This window comes from Clarias gariepinus, chromosome 6 (genome assembly GCF_024256425.1).
Source record: "Clarias gariepinus isolate MV-2021 ecotype Netherlands chromosome 6, CGAR_prim_01v2, whole genome shotgun sequence".
In the NCBI taxonomy this organism is placed as follows: domain Eukaryota; kingdom Metazoa; phylum Chordata; class Actinopteri; order Siluriformes; family Clariidae; genus Clarias; species Clarias gariepinus.
This window is the reverse complement of record NC_071105.1, coordinates 936,135-956,614: the sequence shown is the minus strand read 5'-3', so window position 1 is coordinate 956,614 and position 20,480 is coordinate 936,135. Positions and strand designations below refer to the sequence as shown.

The 20,480-nt window shown below is 39.4% G+C and overlaps 1 protein-coding gene across 10 annotated transcripts in view; it reads left to right on the top strand.

Moving 5' to 3' along the window:
* LOC128526244 (zinc finger protein 850-like) overlaps window positions 1-20,480 on the top strand; it is a 50,748-nt gene that overhangs the window by 9,916 nt on the left and 20,352 nt on the right. For 2 of the 10 annotated variants that reach the window (XM_053497895.1, XM_053497899.1), the window contains exon 2: window positions 2,661-3,875. In XM_053497895.1, coding sequence (XP_053353870.1) covers window positions 2,661-3,610 — 950 coding nt within the window. In that variant the 3' untranslated portion in view covers window positions 3,611-3,875. Of the gene's footprint in view, window positions 1-1,808; window positions 1,814-2,243; window positions 2,370-2,485; window positions 3,876-4,194; window positions 4,474-8,702; window positions 8,898-13,789; window positions 16,398-20,480 lie in introns of those variants that run through there. The other 8 variants (XM_053497894.1, XM_053497893.1, XM_053497896.1 and 5 more) reach the window with 8 other exon arrangements.

Below are 20,480 nucleotides of genomic sequence, written 5' to 3'. Positions count from 1 at the left end.
TAGATACGCAGTGCTGTTTAACTCACACACTCTGTAGGGCACTAGAACATAGTGCTGTTTATTTCACACACTCTGTAGGGCACTAGATTTTTCTTTCCCAGAAATACAACAAACACAAATTTATACGTGTTAAATAATCGCTGTCTATGCGGCGCTGTGCAAAACGCACGCCGATGTGAGCCGCTTTCTTTCAGTCATAATATACCAACATATTTTTGCTGTGTAGTGGACCACGCGCAACCTTTTGAATAGCACTAACTGCACAGACCAAACTGTTATCTTCTTGTACTGTTATAAAAATTAAAAGTATAAACAAACAAAATACAGCTTTTTTTGTCAGAGCTAAACGGAAAAGTGAAGGTTACCGATTAGGCGCGTGGTCCGTTGCCTACCAACACTGAACGAAACGAGGCATAATCGTGGTGTTTGCTTCGGTTATGGCATAGCATAGTTTATTATCTGCTGTGGTAGATCTGATTTATTCAAACGCAGTAATAAAGCTTCATATCCTCAGGATGGGTCATTACATTGTTTTAGAGATAATTTCAAAGCGAGTTCAGAACTAAATCGCTGCTGCTGCTCCATCTAAAGCACTGTCACACTAAAAAACATCCAAGCCGTTCAGAAGCTTGAAATAGAACAAACGAACTAATAAATTGTCTCGTTATAAAATTAAGCTTTTTTTCCCATTTTTTTTCTCTTCCTTTGTCCCCTTAGAAACTCTGTAGTAGGTTTTCTCAGTTAAATATGAAAAAAAATATAGCTGATTATCAACGCAGGAATGAATGGCGCATTGTCCAAGTGCAAGTTGATCTTGTAGCGAAATTATTTGCTTTGGGTGAAAGCGCCATCTAGCGATCATTGTGTGTCAGCGACAGCTTCTCATTCAAAACAATGGCAACCGGTAAATCACGTTAAAAGTAGGTGACACTGGCGCGGCGCTTCTAGTGTTCTCTGGCTTAAATTTATATCAGTTTCTTTCTGAAAATTTCCCCAGTTATACTCTTCTAAAACCCTTATAAAGCTAATGAGCCAGACAATGAAGCTGTGGGAAAGAGTAGTGGAAGCTAGGTTAAGGGCAGAGGTGAGCATTTGTGAGCAGCAATATGGTTTTATGCCTAGAAAGAGTACATCAGATGCAGTATTTGCTTTAAGGATGCTGGCGGAGAAGTACAGAGAAGGTAACAGGGAGTTGCATTGTGTCTTTTTAGATTTAGAGAAAACGTATGACAGGGTGCCAACAGAGGAGCTGTGGTATTGTATGAGAAGGTCTGGAGTGGCAGAGAAGTATGTTAGAGTGGTGCAGGACATGTATGAGAGCTGTAAGACAGTGGTAAGATGTGCTGTAGGTGTGACAGAAGAGTTCAAGGTGGAGGTGGATCTGCATCAAGGATCGGCTCTAAGCCCCTTTTTGTTTGCTCTAGTCATGGACAGGATGACAGATGAGGTAAGACAGGAGTCCCCATGGACTATGATGTTTGCAGATGACATTGTGCTCTGTAGCGAGAGCAGGGAACAGATGGAGGAAAATTTGGAGAGGTGGAGGTATGCTCTGGAAAGCAGAGGAATGAAGGTTAGCCGCAGCAAGACGGAATACATGTGTGTAAATGAGAGGGACCCAGGAGGATCGGTGAGGCTACAGGGAGCAGAGGTAAAGAAGGTTCAGGATTTTAAGTACTTAGGGTCAACGGTCCAGAGCAACGGAGAGTGTTCAAAGGAGGTGAAGAGGCGGGTACAGGCAGGTTGGGATGGGTGGAGAAAAGTGTCTGGTGTGTTGTGCGATAAAAGAGTATCAGCAAGAATGAAAGGAAAGGTGTACAGGACAGTAGTGAGACCAGCAATGCTCTACGGCTTAGAGACAGTGGCGCTGAAGAAAAGACAGGAGGCAGAGTTGGAGGTAGCAGAGCTGAAGATGTTGAGGTTCTCTTTGGGAGTAACAAGGATGGACAGGACCAAGAATGAGTTTATCAGAGGGACAACCCACGTTAGATGTTTTGGAGATAAAGTCAGAGAGGCCAGATTGAGGTGGTTTAGACATGTGCAGAGGAGAGATTGTGAATATATCGGTAGAAGGATGCTGAGGTTGGAACTGCCAGGCAGGAGGTCTAGAGGAAGACCAAAGAGGAGATTTATGGATGCAGTGAGAGAGGACATGAAGTTAGTTGGTGTGAGAGAAGAGAATGCAGAGCAAGTTGGAGTTGGTAGTCTGAAATACCAGGCTTTTGCTTCTGTCTCTATCAGGGAGGTGGCATCCTGAAAACAGATCCTGAAAAAATCTAAAGACATCCCAAGTCACCTCCAGTGTATCCAGATAAGAGAAGGCATGATGTCATCCTATGCTCCTGCCTGCTCCTGCTAAGCATAATTCAGTGGGTGAAGAGCTTAGAGATAGAGCTACAGATTCTATTACTGTCACCTTATCAGGTGAAATAAGGTTTTTTTATTTGTTATACATTGCTGAACTGTTTTTCTATTTTTGATCCAGATATGACGTGCCTTGTCTTCTCCTGCAGTCCTCTCTTCTACGGATCATAACTCTCTTTTTTACAAAAACATCAAGGCTAAGATGAAGTCAGATGAGGTTAAAGTTGAGCGTCCAGAGTCCACGGAGAGCTCCAGCAGTCAGCAACGCTCATCTTTCAAACGAAAGCAAAAAGCAGTTAACCTCTGCTCACATTGTGGCAAGAGTTTTACTCAGATGAGCACACTCATAAGGCATCAGCGCACACACACCGGAGAGAAACCGTATCAGTGCTCGCACTGCGGGAAAAGTTTCACTTACAAGAGCACGCTCATTAAACACCAGCGCACGCACACCGGAGAGAAGCCATACCAATGTTCACACTGCGGGAAAAGTTTTAGTCAAACGACCACGCTCTTTAATCACCAGCGCATTCACACTGGAGAGAAGCCGTACCAGTGCTCAGAGTGCGGGACAGGTTTCAAACAAAAGGGTCATTTAAAAAAACACCTCCGAGTCCACACTGGAGAAAGGCCGTATCCGTGTTCAGAGTGCGGGAAGGACTTCACCAGGCTAAGCCATCTCCAGCAACACCAGCACATCCACATGGGAGAGAAGCCGTATCCATGTTCATGTTGTGGAAAGAGTTTTACTGACAAGAGTAAGCTGTTAAAACATCAGCGTGTTCACACTGGAGAGAAGCCGTATCCCTGCTTAAATTGTGGAAGGAGTTTTGCAGAAAGGAGGACTTTACAGCATCATCTGCTAATTCACAGCGGAGACAAACCCTACCAGTGCTCAAAGTGTGGGAAGTGTTTTAGAGAAAAGAATGCTCTCCGAGTGCACCAACACATCCACACGGGGCAAAAGCCTTATTACTGCCATCAGTGCGGGAAAGGTTTTACCACTCACAGACGTTTCCAGGAACATGAGCGCGTTCACACGGGAGAGAAGCTGTACGAGTGCCCGCAGTGCGGAAAGAGTTTTAATAATCAGAGTAATCTCAGAGAACACAAGCGCATTCACACAGGAGAGAAGCCGTATCAGTGCTCCGAGTGTGGGAAAAGTTTTGTAAGACGAAGTTACTTGCAGAGACACAAACACACTGCTGTGGCTGAGATGGTGGACAGTTCTCAGCAAAAAGTTTAGGAATGAACTCTGGGTAGTTGTCATTCTTTCATATTCCTTGTTTCTTCCTTGATGGGCAGTGAGGGTTTTATCATGATCAAACTGCGAACTTAAAAAAAAGTATTAAAGCAGCAGATGGCTTTAATACATTGTTATTAACAAAATGAATTATTTTTAATATATGTTATTAACAAAAATATAATTTTTTTCTTTCATCTAAAGAAAATAGAATGCTTTTTGGAATTGTAAAGGTACGAAATAAATATAATACAAATTTCACATTTAATTAGTTAATTACTAATAAGCACCAGGCGCTTTTTTTCTCCATTTAAGTTTAATTTAAACAATTATAGTGAATTAATCACCAAAATTATTTATGTTAGACAAATTTATTTAATTTTAATACTACTGTTGTCACTCTGGTTTCATTTAAAAACAAGACCATTAAAAAATACAATGTCAAATACTGCACATTACGTGAACTGCTCAAGTAATGGGTTAGTTAAAATAGAGTATATATGTGAGCTACTGAGAAATACGATTCTAAACAAAAATTAACACTCACTCACTCGCTTATCGTCTATACCGCTTTATTCTGTATTCAGGGTCATGGAGGGCCTGGAGCCTTTCGCAGGCTAACTTGGGGCACGAGGCGAGGTACACCCTGGACAAGGTGCCAATCCATCACATGGCATTAACAGTGAACACATTGAAATGTAGGTTAAATTTGTAATGCGCTGAATTGATAATTAATCATTAACATTGATAATGTAGACATTTAAGAGTTAACTTGTTTTCCTGCATTTGCATAAATTCCATAAGTGCTACAAAATATTAATTAATAAAATTGATTTTAGCACAGAATTAGTTTTTAGCACTGTCTAGAGGGGATTTTATTATTGTGAAGTTTTTTTTGAGTCCGTCTGTGACTGGTTGAGACTTGGGAATACTTAGCACTAGGGTCGGTAGACAGGAAAAGCTAATTTTTATAGCACCAACTCTTCAAATATGCATGTAGGGAGTGTGTCTCTTAAGGAGGGCTTTGTATGCAGTTCATGTGGTCAAGGTTAATGTTGCTTTTAATGTAACTTTTACATCCTATATTTGCTTCCTTAATCAAGTCAAATGGTTTTTTCTTTTTTTATGATTTTTTTTTTTTAAGATTCCATCGGGCTGAGGCACAGAGACTGTCTGAGCTAGATGTAATAGTGAAAGAAATGTGAGTCCTATAAACAAAAGGTGTACACTTTGCAGCACGTTAGCTGTGGAGCAGTAACGTAAAATCTTAAAGCACTAGTAAACTTTGTTAGAAAGTGCGTATATTTAGTAATATTTGCATTATTATAATCAGTACCGCTATAGGTCGGCATTGATGACTCAGTTGTAGGTTTCCCAGCTGCCATTTGGAAGGCCCAGGTTCAATTCCCACCCCAATGCCCAAACCCCAGCCTCTGAATGCAGTCCCGGTCCCAAGCCCCGATAAAATGGGAGGGTTGCATCAGGAAAGGCATCCGGCATAAAACCTGTGCCATAGTTGTTGTAAGTATCGGATGGTCCGTTGTGGTGACCCCACGACGGGTGCTGCCGAAAGTGTAAGTGAATATCATTATTATTATTATTGCTGCTTCTTTGTCTTTTGTTGTTCCCTTTTAGGGGTCACCACACCGAATCATCTGCCTCCATCTAACCCTATTCTCTATCAATTACATTTTTTTTGTATAGCGCTTTTAACAATTGTCATTGTCACAAAGAAGCTTTACACAATTAAAAGGAAAATTATGGAGGTTTGTATAAAATGGGAATGTGTATGAATCAAAATTATTAACTAGATCCTGATGATAAGCCTAGGGCAACGATAGCAAGGAAAACTTCCTGAGATGGCAATGGGAAGAAACCTTAAGAGGAACCAGACTCAACAGGGAATCCATCCTCATTTGATTGATAACGGATAGCAGGGATTGATCTGCAGTCATACTGTGTGTTAGGAGACTGGAAGTTCAGTATAACAGGAGGTTTGTTTAAATGAATATAGAGGCTAGTTCATTATTGGAGGCTCAGGTAGACTGTAGGAAATTCAAGTCCTGAACTGTTGAGTGACTGCAGTCACGAGTCCTCAGAGAACAGCTGTCTGCATTAGCCGAGGACAGGACTGCCTTTATGGCAAAGTGGAGCCATCCCCAGTCACCACACGCATCCCTAACAGACCATATGGGGCATCCGTGTGACAAGATCTCCAACCAGAAGTGGGGCACCAGAATGAGTAATTTTTTGTATTAATTATTTTTATATGAATATTTTTGGGATGTAAAATGAATCGTCTGAGTTTCCATTATTTATTATGGGGGAAATTTGCTTTGATATACGAGTGTTTTGACCTACAAGTATGCTTCCTAAACGCATTATGCTCGCAATCCAAGGTTTCATTGTATAGCAAGCAGGGACTCTGCCACAACTATCTGTGACAGCATGACTAAAAGGGAAAGCCAGAAGGAAGCACCTTAATGGCTCCCTGAGATGTAAAGCAACCAATCACTTTACTGTCAACAAACTTGAGGGATCAATGAGAGTGGGGAGGACAACATCTAAACATACCAGTTCACCATAATACTCTACGTCCATGAGTCCCCCAGATCTGCTCATTTGCCTAAGGCTAATCTATTTACAAAAATGCTTGGCTAAATAAATATAGTTTTGGCCTAAACACTGAGACTGTGTCCACACATTTTTCGTAATATGCGGTTCTGACAAGCAGCCTGCATCCTTTAATCGAGGTAGGCGCGGCGAATTGTAAGACACTAGCAGTTCACTCAGATACTGCGGTGAGACTATTTAATGCTTGTCATGTCAAAGGTAGTACAGCGGAACCTCGGATTGCGGGTAACGTTCCAGGTTTGCAAACGTTCCGCATATGGTATAATCAACATCCATGCACACGTGTACATCACGTTCTCATCACCTCTGTTCCCTTCCCCAACATGTCCATTAAAAGCTGCACCAATCACCACTCTTACCTCTGGGGATATGCTCTGCATTACTTCATCTAACTCACTCAAGAATTTCTCCTTCTATTCCAACTCACATACTACCTGTGGCGCATAACCACTAACAACATTGAGCATCACAGTTCCTACTCTATTTCTTTTCCTATACAACATAAAACCCTACTCCTAAGCTTCTAGCCTTGCTATGTTTTCACCTGTTTTCCTGGACACACAGTATTTCCACCTTCCTTCTCTACATCATGTCAACCAACTCTTGCCTCCCTGTCATATGCTTCATAACATTCTAAGGTCCTACTGTGACTGTCTTTGGTGGTGCTTTTACACAATATACAGTATGGTACTGGATGTTTGATTTGTGCAAATATTGATTTAAAGATGGTTGTAATAATTTAGTTAAACAAAAACTTGATGCTTTTAACAGCAGATTGCATATAGTCAGTTCAACTGTTTATAAGAATGTAAAGATATAATAATGAGCCCTAGTCATGTGAGTAAGTGCTTACTGTATATCTTATAATGGGTATTGATTAGGTGATGACTAGGTAATTAAATACTGTAAGGAGCACTAATCACATGAATACATACTTAAATGTGATAACTTGGTACTTACTGTAAATATTATAATGAGCCTTAACATGACTGAGTATGCATTTGTTTTTAGGGTATATTTGTCAAATTATACAAATGTTTTTGGATCATTGTTTAAGCATTCAGCTGTTATAATTATTATACATTTATTTTGATAGCCAAATACATCTTTAAATGGACGTACAGTATATGCTTGATTTACAAGCATATACATCTTTAAATGGACGTACAGTATATGCTTGATTTATTCATTATCAAGATGATGTCCATCATTATTAAAATTCTAATAAAGAACAGTCAAATACTTGGGTACATGCCATACTTAATTATAAGCATATACACGCTTTTGACCTCTTGGCTGTAAGATGTTTTAGGATTTTTTTTTTATAATTTTTTTTTTGCAGACAAAGTAGAATACATTAAAGACAAAAGCATAATCAAATGAAGTACCCTTTATAATAGCTTTGCATTCATACAGCTACTGTGTTTTATTTATTTTTTTTATTATTTTTTTTACAGTAATTTCTCCTTTTAACATCAGGTGAGATGGTCCATGACAGTGACAATGAAGACATTCTCATGCTTGTTCTTTATTGTATGTTCTTTTACCTTAAAACCTCCACATTGAGTCAATAAAATTGTATCTTTTTTTTTATTATTTTTTTTTACAGCTAGTACACTCTCACTTATACATCTATACCGCTTCATACTGTATTCATGGTCGCGGGGACCTGGAGCTTATCCTAGGAGGCTTAGGGCACGAGGCAGGGTACACACTGGACAGGGTGCCAATCCATCGTAGGGCGCGCACACACATGTCTATTCACACACTACAGGGAATTAAGGAATGCCAATTAGCCTAATGTACATGTCTTTGGACCCTGGATCTGTAAAGCTATACCACTGTGCTGCCCGCAAGTACACACATTAAAATAAAATTTTATTAGGTGTAGAAATAGGTGTACAACTTTGTTTTTAAAAGAGATTAGATTTTTTAGGTGAGGCTGTTCATGTGGGACTAAAGATGAACAAATGCATCAATTCATCAAATCAGTGGTGGGTTTTAATCAGACTGGACTTAACAAGAAGGTTTTACTTGAACACTTATTAGATTTGCTTGATGTTCGCTGGAATTTATTAACTGCTATGAGTTAAATAACCCTGCAAAGATGCTGCTTCATTACTGAAGGTTTTTTAAACTATAAGGGGCGTTATTATTATTATTAAAATAATAATAAGTCAAACTTTCTGGTAAACTAAGACCTCAAACCGATTGACGTTTACAGCCGACTTCAAGCACATAACAGTGATGAGACTCTTAGCTGCAGTAAAACATTTCAATGGTGCAAACCTTCTATTGTTATTATTGTTATTATTATTGTTATTATTATTTTTTTTTTTTGGTGCAAACTTAACTGACATGTTTTAGGAAATTACTGAGGGTGTGCCTTTACAAGGCGGCTTTGGCCTTTTTTTCAAAATTTTACCCTAATCCTCCAGTAGGTGTCGCTGTGACCGTTTCGGTCTCGTTCCTCCACACATTCCCAGAAGCAGAAGAAGCCGTGCTGCAGTGTTGCTGATTGATGAGCTGAGCTCTCCGACTCTACTAATCATCTTTACATTCCAATATTTCTGACAGGGTTTTACCCCCACAGTTCCATCTGATCCGTTGTGGGTGTATTTGAGGTGGTTAACTGCGTTCTGCTGTAAAGCTCAAGGTAAGTTACACTCGGCTAACAGTGGCTCAGTCCTAAATGGGCTTCTACTTCCTATGCTAGTGCGCTACACAGGCTGGAACATAGTGCTGTTTACCTCACACACACTGTAGGGCACTAGAACATAGTGCTGTTTACCTCACACACTCTGTAGGGCACTAGAACATAGTGCTGTTTACCTCACACACTCTATAGGGCACTAGAACATAGTGCTGTTTACCTCACACACTCTGTAGGGCACTAGAACATAGTGCTGTTTACCTCACACACTCTGTAGGGCACTAGAACATAGTGCTGTTTACCTCACACACTCTGTAGGGCACTAGAACATAGTGCTGTTTACCTCACACACACTCTGTAGGGCACTAGAACATAGTGCTGTTTACCTCACTCACTCTGTAGGGCACTAGAAAATAGTGCTGTTTACATCACACACTCTGTAGGGCACTAGAACATAGTGCTGTTTACCTCACACACTCTGTAGGGCACTAGAACATAGTGCTGTTTACCTCACACACTCTGTAGGGCACTAGAACATAGTGCTGTTTACCTCATACACACTGTAGGGCACTAGAACATAGTGCTGTTTACCTCACACACACTGTAGGGCACTAGAATATAGTGCTGTTTACCTTACACACTCTGTAGGGCACTAGAACATAGTGCTGTTTACCTCATACACTCTGTAGGGCACTAGAACATAGTGCTGTTTACCTCACACACTCTGTAGGGCACTAGAACATAGTGCTGTTTACCTCACACACTCTGTAGGGCACTAGAACATAGTGCTGTTTACCCCACACACTCTGTAGGGCATTAGGACATAGTGCTGTTTACCTCACACACTCTGTAGGGCACTAGAACATAGTGCTGTTTACCTCACACACACTCTGTAGGGCACTAGAACATAGTGCTGTTTACCTCACACACACACTGTAGGGCACTAGAACATAGTGCTGTTTACCTCACTCTGTAGGGCATTAGGACATAGTGCTGTTTACCTCACACACACTCTGTAGGGCACTAGAACATAGTGCTGCTTACCTCACACACACTCTGTAGGGCACTAGAACATAGTGCTGTTTACCCCACACTGTAGGGCACTAGAACATAGTGCTGTTTACCCCACACTGTAGGGCACTAGAACATAGTGCTGCTTACCTCACACACACTCTGTAGGGCACTAGAACATAGTGCTGTTTACCCCACACACTCTGTAGGGCACTAGAACATAGTGCTGCTTACCACACACACACTCTGTAGGGCACTAGAACATAGTGCTGTTTACCTCACACACTCTGTAGGGCACTAGAACATAGTGCTGTTTACCTCACACACACTCTGTAGGGCACTAGAACATAGTGCTGTTTACCTCACACACACTCTGTAGGGCACTAGAACATAGTGCTGTTTACCTCACTCTGTAGGGCATTAGGACATAGTGCTGTTTACCTCACACACTCTGTAGGGCACTAGGACATAGTGCTGTTTACCTCACACACACTCTGTAGGGCACTAGAACATAGTGCTGCTTACCTCACACACACTCTGTAGGGCACTAGAACATAGTGCTGTTTACCCCACACACTCTGTAGGGCACTAGAACATAGTGCTGTTTACCTCACACACACTCTGTAGGGCACTAGAACATAGTGCTGTTTACCTTACACACTCTGTAGGGCACTAGAACATAGTGCTGTTTACCTCACACACTCTGTAAGGCACTAGAACATAGTGCTGTTTACCTCACACACACTCTGTAGGGCATTAGAACATAGTGCTGTTTACCCTCACACACACTCTGTAGGGCACTAGAACATAGTGCTGTTTACCTCACACACACTCTGTAGGGCACTAGAACATAGTGCTGTTTACCTCACACACTCTGTAGGCCAATAAAACATGGTGCTGTTTAACTCACTCTGTAGGACACTAAACATAGTGCTGTTTACCTCACACACTCTGTAGGGCACTAGAACATAGTGCTGTTTATCTCACACTCTGTAGGGCACTAGAACATAGTGCTGTTTATCTCACACTCTGTAGGGCACTAGAACATAGTGCTGTTTACCTCACACACACTCTCTAGGGCACTAGAACATAGTGCTGTTTACCTCACACACTCTGTAGGGCACTAGAACATAGTGCTGTTTACCTCACACACACTGTAGGGCACTAGAACATATTGCTGACTACTTTACACACTCTGTAGGGCACTAGAACATTGTGCTGTTTACCTCACGCTGTTTAACTCACACACTCCGTAGGGCACTAGAACATTGTGCTGTTTACTCCACACACACTCTGTAGGGCACTAAAACTGTTCTAGTGCCCTACAGAGTGCTGTTTACCTCACACACTGTAGGGCACTAGAACATAGTGCTGTTTCTTATCGGAAAATAAAATTTTGTTTACGAGTGTTTTGGAATATGAGCCAACTTCCGGAATGAATTATCCTCGTTCCACTGTACTTAATTATAATTTTGTCCATCTCAATTTCTTCCATCATCTTGTTCTTTTTTTTTTATGAGTTTTCACCCTGGATCCTCGTCTGATCCCACATGATTGTTTGGACGTGAACTTAAAAAGCTCTTATGTTGAAAGGGACAGTTTAAAGCTTAGAGAAAAGCAGGGCATCCAGACTGGGACACACATTTAGGAGTCCGATCTGAGTCTGATTTCAAACCACACTGTGTAAAAAACAAAGCAAAAAAAAAACAAAACAGTCAAATGACTGGCAGTAACGGCTGCCAAACAAAAACCGTAGTAGTTATTTAATCATTTCTACAGAAACAAAATAATTTTACAGATTTTTCATTCTGATACTGATTTATGCTCTGGATAAGAGCGTCTGCTTTTTCTTTTTAAACGATTCTTTAACGTGACTCAGAAGAACGAGTCATCTCTGCGAGTGATTGGTTCATTTTCTACTGGACGCGCATGCGCAAAGCATCACAAAACCTCTGTAGGTTATATACAGGAAACTGAATTAAGTAGTTACCTTTGAGTCTTTTCGGGTTCAAATTGTTTGTTCTTTTCAAATTCAAATTCAAATTTTATTTGTCACATACACAAACATACACAGTACGAAATGTAGTGAAATGCATTATACGACTGCCATTGACCCTAAAAGAGAATTAAAGTTTACAAATAAGAAATAAATATAAATAAAAAGAATACGATAGAAATTAAATAGAAAAATTAAATTAAACTAGGAAAATATAGAACTAAAAATAAAAATAGAAATGTGCTAGAAAAAATAGAACTAAAAATAAGAATAGAAACATGATGTGCATAAAAATAGAAATATACTGTACATAGAAATATGATATAGAAATAGAATATTTGTTATATAGACGCTAATAGCGCTAATAGAATAAATGATTTGGACCAGAAGATATGAGAGGTGACCTGTTTATTCTGTTTATCATGATATGTCCTTAGCTGCATTGTAATATTTTCATTAATGGAACTGTAGCTAACATTTCTGTATGTAGACGTGTTGCAGGTCTGTTTGAAAATGTGACATTATGTTTTATTTCTGATGAAAAGAACGAAATGAACTAAATGACTCAAAAAAAAGATTAGTTTAATTTGATGAATGAGTTTCAAAGGACCGAGTCAATAAAATGATCCAAACTTTCCATCACTAGTCTTCACTGCTTTGAATTTACACAGAACCGTTTACTTTTAACTTTATCTATTTGAAGGACACCTGTTAAAATACGCCCCAAAAAATCTGGCCGTCTAAACAAGGCCTAAAAATTCTTGTCCTTTTTACTAATAGTCTTAAGGCTTTGAAATAGCCGTAAGATCTGTATTAACTAGCTTTAAACTTACTTTGACCTTGCTCCTGATTAAATCAGTTTTAACATAAACTTAATACCTGGATTCAGTGCATGAATCCTTTTTGAAAATCCCCTTTATCGCAGTTGATGGTCTCCTCTTGCACTACAGAATGTTTTCCAGAGAAGACTACATTGATGAGAGCAACATGTACAGAGGGTGAAGTTTGCAGGAGGGGAAACCAGCACTTAAAATCATTAAATCAATCATGTCTTTTCTACTATAAATTCATAAATTATAAGTTCGTTTTATGCGTCTTTGCTACTTGGTACTTTGAATGTGGTTATTAAATATTATTAATAAAGTTGAAACTAATATAATCTGATCTTTTTCTTTTATTGTTTTTAGTGTTTTGTGATGATATTTTCATTGGCTTGCATGCACCCACAACCATAACACTGCATGATAAAGTGTATACACAGTTCAACAGTAAGGTTTAAACACTTGATTATTCTACCAAGTGCAGCTCACTCTGTAATAAATCAAATATCCATAAATTAACTTGCATCTTTACATTTGATTAACGAATGTTTTGTTATTGTTACTGTAAATCCTAAACCAGGTGTGATGATATTAAAGCTGTCTAAAACTGTCTTTAAAAACAAAACAAACTATACAACCGAAAAAAGGTCTATATACCAGGTTCGTCGCGGCTTCTGCGACCTCGGTCACTCTGGTCAGATGCATTTGCTCGTGTGAATCCAACATGAATAAGCACTCACCTGCCTTGTGAATCTCACCCCTCAACCCCCCCACTCCCACCGCTTTCACCGTGTAATCTTGAGGTCTTAAATGAAACCATTCGGTGAAGAATATTTACATGGAAGTGGAGTTTGTCTAAATGATAGAACGTCATAGTTTTTATGGATCGACAAAGCCAGAAACTTTACATATCCTATGTCTCAAAAGGGCTTCAATCAGTGGCCCTTTTTCAAATTGGATAAGGCCCTTTTCAAGATGCCTTTTACATATTTCAAATTTTTTACCTTTCTGTTTGTTAATTGAAAATATAAAAAAACACTGACTATTTATGCTTCTTTCTTATGCAGGTTTGAGTTGTCCTGTCTCCTTCTGCCGTCTTCTTTCCTACATGTGTTAAATTTACCTCTGCAAGAAGATTAAACCAGGATGAATCCAGATGAGATTAAATGTGAGAATTTGGATCCCATAGAGATTTCCAGTACTCACCCGGTATCACCAGGTACTTCCCAAACAAACATCTCTCAGAGAGAAAAGCAACAACAAAATCATCCGTGTCCTTTTTGTGGGAAGAGTTTCAGTACAAAAAACAGTCTGAAAGTACACAAGCGTCTTCACACTGGGCAAAAGCCGTTTCAGTGCCCAGACTGCGGGAAGAGTTTTAACCAAAGGGGAAACCTTCAAGAACACCAGCGCGTTCACACCGGTGACAAGCCGTATCAGTGCTCAGAGTGTGGGCGGAGTTTTATTTACAGTACCAGTCTGAGAAGGCATGAGCGAACTCACACAGGAGAGAAACCGTATCAGTGTTCAGACTGCGGAAAGAGTTTTAACCATAGGAGTAGTCTCCGACAGCACCAGCACGTTCACACAGGAGTGAAGCCGTATCAGTGCTCAGAGTGTGGGAAGAGTTTCACTAACAGTAATGGTCTGAGAAACCACAAGCAGCTTCACACGGGAGAAAAGCCGTATCAGTGTGAGGAATGCGGAAAGGCTTTTAATCAAAAGCGCAATCTTCAAGTTCACCAAAGCATTCACACCGGCGAGAAACGTTATTACTGCCCAGAGTGTGGGCGGAGTTTCAGGCTTCTAAGCAATCTCCAAAAACACCGCCGCATCCACACGGGAGAGAGACCGTATCAGTGCTCAGAGTGCGGGAAGAGTTTCACTCAGAGTAATGGTCTCATAAAACACCTGCAAGTTCACACGGGAGAGAAGCCGTATCAGTGCCTGCAGTGTGGCAAGAGTTTTGCCGACAGCTGGAAACTGGTGAGCCATCAGCAAATTCACACAGAAGACAAACCGTATCAGTGCTCAGACTGTGGGAAGACTTTTTTCCGAAAGGACAGCCTAGAAGTACACCAGCGCATTCACACTGGAGAGAAACCGTACTGGTGCCCAGAGTGCGGGGAGAGTTTTAGGATTATAAGCAGCTTTCAAGTTCACCAACACATTCACACAGGAGAGAAGCCGTATCAGTGCTCAGAATGTGGCAAGAGTTTCACCCGAAGTGGAAATCTCAAACAACACCAGCGCATTCACACCCGCGAGAAACTTTTTAGAGTGTGGCCGGAGATTGAGGAGGCGAAGAACTTTGTCTCAGAAAGTGTGGAAGTTAGCTAAGTTTATTCACTTGTAAAATTATGATCACTTCATAGACTCTAATGAAGATTTTAGGCATTATTTTAATGAATAGGTCATTTTTGTTCATTAAAATATAATACACTTCTGTCTGGATGTGTCTTGGGCTTTTTGGAAAAGGTGTAAAGGTTCCAGATTGTAATGACTGAGTGGTGACCTCATGCGGCCGCTTTGAACTTTAGACACATTGTTCTGAAAAATATGGGAACTATTTAAACAATGCATGATTATTTTCTTTCTTTTTATTCATTCAGTTTAAATAGTCAGTGCATTTTTATTGGTAGATCAAAGCTACAGCCATGTGTAAAAGTTAGAACCCAGTGTTTTAATTCTATTTTATGTTCAAAAAAATAAATAAATAAATGATCACCTGATTGTATGTGAGGTTATATTTCCCTAATACTGAGACCTGCTTTGTTCAGATGATTTTATGTTTTTACTAAAAAAAAAAAACAAAAAAAAACCATAGGATTAACAGGGGGGTACTAACTTTTACAAATGACTATACAGTGGAATCTCGGATTGCGAGTAATCTGGTTTGCAAGCGTTCAGCAAATTTTTTAAATAAATTTTGTCTTGATAAACGAGCGAGTCTTAATTACGCATGTGCATCACTAGTTTTTGTTGTAACTATTTCATGCCTTTCTGTTGTCAATAAAGGCATAAGTTACAGAACTCTTGGTTCTGCGTTACTATACTTTTCAAAGGTAAAGTACAGGTTAATTTGTTTTATTTTAACTTTATATTTTGTATTAATTATTTTTATATGAATATTTTTGGGCTGTAGAACGAATCGTCTGAGTTTCTGTTATCTCTTCTAAGGGACATTTACTTTGATTATAAGTGTTTTGATATACAAGCACGCTTCCAGAATGAATTATGCTCGCAACCCAAGGTTCCACTGTATACCACTGTGATACATTACGGTTATTTATTTATTTATTTATTTGTTTGTTTGTTTGTTTTAACCCTGAAAGGAGAAACTGTTTGTGTCGAGCTTTTAGTCGATGGTACCAAAGTTACATAATTAGGCCATGCCTTAATAGAAAGATTATTTTTGCTCATTTCATACTTGTGTGTTAGTACTGTAGATAATCCGTGCATTATAGCTGTCTTGGACATTTAAAACACATGACTGAATTTATGAAATCATATTAATGTATCCAACAGAGTTTAAGTGATTTAAGTTTTACATTTTGTACTGTAGACAAACAAATTATGCAGCAGTGTAATTTGGGTATGTTGCACTTAAGGAAAAAACACATCATTTAATGTTTATAGATTTAGAAACTGTGGCAGTAATTTGCTATGTTTAGATTTTTCTTTCTGTATAATCTGTATATTTGTTTGTTGTATAATAAATCATTATATACATTTGCTTCTGAAAACATAGTAATTCTTCTGCAAGAAAGTATGGTGCATTTTTAATAGGGTATATTTTGTATATTGGAATTTTTTTTCATAGTAAGGAATTAATAAATTAAAAACATTTTCAAACATTTGACAAGTAACAAGGAAAGGCCTCTTCGAGAATATTAATAAGAACACTCAGGGGCTAACAAACCTTTTTTAAGTGAGAATACAACAAAACAAAGTATTATGTGAATTGCAGCAGTCATACTGCAGAAGAGAACCGTCTAGAAGGACAACCATCTCTGCAGCAATCCACTAATCAGGCCTATATGGTAGAGTGGCCAGACAGAAGCCATTTCTTAGTAAAAGGCACATGGCAGCCGTCTGGAGTTTGCCAAATGGCCACTGAAGGACTCTCAGACCATAAGAAACAAAATTCTCAGGTCTGATGAGACTCTCTGGCCGCTCTACCATATAGACCTGATTGGACGAAGTTAATCACCTCAAATACACAGTTCACAGTCACATACCCCGCGACCCTGAATACAGGATTAAGCAGTATAGACGGTGAGTGAGTAAGTTTAAACATGCACAACTCACACCAAGGTGCCTTTAAGCCACGTCCCCTCACACAGAAAGGCGGTTCACACTCAAATGTTTTGCACATCGTGGGGCATTGCTGTTTCTTAGGGGTATAAATATGCGAAAGATCAATATGACCTGTGGTAACCTGATGAGGCGGGTACAGGTGGGATTAGGGTGGGATTAGTCATACGTGAATAAAGGAGTGCAAATTTCTCCTTGTCTTTACTCCAATAAAAGTGTTTTTCTGAGCAGAAACGTGTGTCGCTAAAGTGTGCGGTATACATGGTTCTATATACCTGATTTGAGAACCACCACTGTAAAGGTGCTCCTTAATATTTATTTTTAATTAAAAGATTATTAGAAATGATTTTGGATTAACATGTTCATAGAACATTTATCATTTTCTAAAATAAGGCTTTACTTTATTAAATTTTATAATAAAGGTAGGGGTAAAGGGCAAATCTGAGAAGTTAAAGAATTCCCCAACACTTTACTTTAACCTCTGGTTTAAAGTAAAAAAAAAAAAAAAAATTACAATATTTTTGGAGAAAATATTTTTTTACAATGTTTTTTTTTATAGAATTTTTTTGAACACAAAAAGAGAATAAAAAAACAATAGCTCAGCACATGCATGATTATAATAGAAAAGAAAAGAACGAATATACATTAATACAGACCTGATTCCAAAAAAGTTTTGAATAAAAACAGAATGCAATGATGTGGAAGTTTCAAATTTCAATATTTTATTTAGAATACAACATAGATGACAGATCAAATGTTTAAACTGAGAAAAATTATAAGGGAAAAATAAGTTGATTTTAAATTTCATGGCATCAACACATCTAAAAAAAAAAAAGTTGGGACAAGGCCATGTTTAAAAAAAGCAATTTCCCTCTGGAATTAATAAAGTTCTTTGAATCTTAAATGTTTACCACCATGTGGAGTCCCCTCTTTTTTTAAAAAAAAACAGTCTGCAAACGTCTGGGGACTGAGGACACAAGTTGCTCAAGTTTAGGAATAGAAATTTTGTCCCATTCTTGTCTAATACAGGCTTCTAGTTTACTGTCTTAGGTCTTCTTTGCTTCATCTTCCTCTTTATGATGCACCAAATGTTTTCTATGAGTAAAAGATCTGGACTGCAGGCTGGCCATTTCAGTACCCGGATCCTTCTCCTACGCAGCCATGATGTTGTAATTGATGCAGTATGTGGTTTGGCATTGTCATGTTGAAAAATGCAAGGTCTTCCCTGAAAGAGACGACGTCTGGATGGGAGCACATGTTATTCTAGAACTTGAATATACTGTAGCGTTTTTACGCCAGAAAGAATGATGGAGAGACGAGTGAGCTTATTTGCTGCCCAATGCAATGGCTGGGAGTACTTTATTTAGCACACAGCAGGTATGGCATGAGCAGCACCTTCACTCAGGAGCCTACATCCAATTCAGTGTCAGCCTGAACCAGAGCACATTTCACACGTCACACACCCCCAACACACACACAACAGGGCCGAAGCCACTAACCCAAACACCTTTCCCCATCATGGTGAACACACCGACATCCCCGCAAAGCATGCTGGTCGCCAGCCTCCGCCCCGCCCACGCCACAATACCTTTCAGCATTGATGGTACCTTTCCAGATGTTCATGCTCCCCATACCATACGAGATGCAGGCTTCTGAACTGAGCGCTAATAAAAACTTGGGTTGTCCTTGTCCTCTTTAAAATTTTGATTCGTCTGACCACAGAACAGTTTTCCACTTTGCCGCAGTCCATTTTAAATGAGCCTTGGCCCAGAGAAAACGCCTGCGCTTCTGGATCATGTTTAGATATGGCTTCTTTTTTGATCTATAGAGTTTTAGTTGGCAGCGGTGAATGACCCGGTGGATTGTGTTCACTGACAATGTTCTCTGGAAGCATTCCTGAGCCCATGTTGGGATTTCCATTACAGTGGCATTACTTTATGTGATGCAGTGCCGTCTAAGGGCCCGAAGATCACGGGCATCCAGTGTGATCATCCGGCCTTGACCCTTACACACAGAGATTGTTCCAGAATCTTTGGATGATATTATACACTGTAGATGATGATAACTTTAAACTCTGTAATTTTCCTCTGAGAAACTCCTTTCTGATATTGCGGCAATATTTTTGGTGATCCTCTGCCCATCTTGACTTCTGAGAGACACTGCCACTCTGAGAGGCTCTTTTTATACCCAATCATGTTGCCAATTGACCTAATAAGTTGCAACTTGGTCCTCCAGCTGATTCTTATCCGGCCTCTTATTGCTACCTGTCCCAACTTTTTTGAAATGTGTAGATCTCATGAAATCCAAAATGTGCCAATATTTGGCATGACATTTCAAAATGTCTCACTTTTAACATTTGATATTTTATCTATATTTTATTCTAAATAAAATATTGAAATTTGAACCTTCCACTTCATTGCATTCTGTTTGTATTCACAATTTGTACAGTGTCCCAACTTTTTTGGAATCGGGTTTGTACATACAGTGGTGTGAAAAAGTGCCCACTTACTGATTTCTTTTTTTCTTGCATATTTGTTACATTTTAATGTTTAAGATCATAAGCAAATAAAATATTAGTCAAAGATAACACAAGTAAACATCATGCAGCAACAACTGCAATCAAGCGTTTTCAGTAACTTGCGATGAGTCTGTTACCGCGCTGTGGAGGAATTTTGGCCCACTCGTTTATTTTTGCAGAATTGTTGTAATTCATCCACATTGGATAGTTTTCAAATATAAACCGCCTTTTTAAGGTCAAGCCACAGCACCTCAATTGGATTCAGGTCAGGACTTTCACTAGGCCACTGCAAAGTCTTTATTTTGTTTTTCTTTAGCCATTCAGAGGTGGACTTGCTGGTGTGCTTTGGATTATTGTCCTGCTGCAGAACCCAAGTTTTCTTTAGCTTGAGGTCACAAACAGATGGTCAGACATTCTCCCTCAGGAAATTTTGGTACACAGCTGAATTCATGGTTCCATTTATCACAGCAAGTTTTCCATGTTGTGAATCAGCAAAACAACCCAATCACACTACCACCACCATATTTTACTGTTGGTATGATGTCCTTTTCTTAAAATGCTGTGTTACTTTTATGCCACACATAATGGGACACACACCTTTCAAAAAGTTTTGTTTCCTCGGTCCACAGAGTATTTTCCCAAAAGTTTTGGGGATCATCAAGACATTTTCTGGCAAAACTGAGACGAGCCTTTATGTTCTTTTTGTTCTGCAGTGTTGTTCATTTTGGAACTTAAACCATGCAAACCATTTTTGCCCCGTCTCTTTCTTATGGTGGAGTCATGGACACTCAACTGAAGCAAGAGAGGCCTGCAGCTCTTTGGATGTTGTTATAGGGTCTCTCGTGACCTCTTGGATGAGTTGTCGCTTCGCTCCTGGGAAGGTTCTTCACTGTTTCATGGTTTTGCCATTTGTAGATTATGGC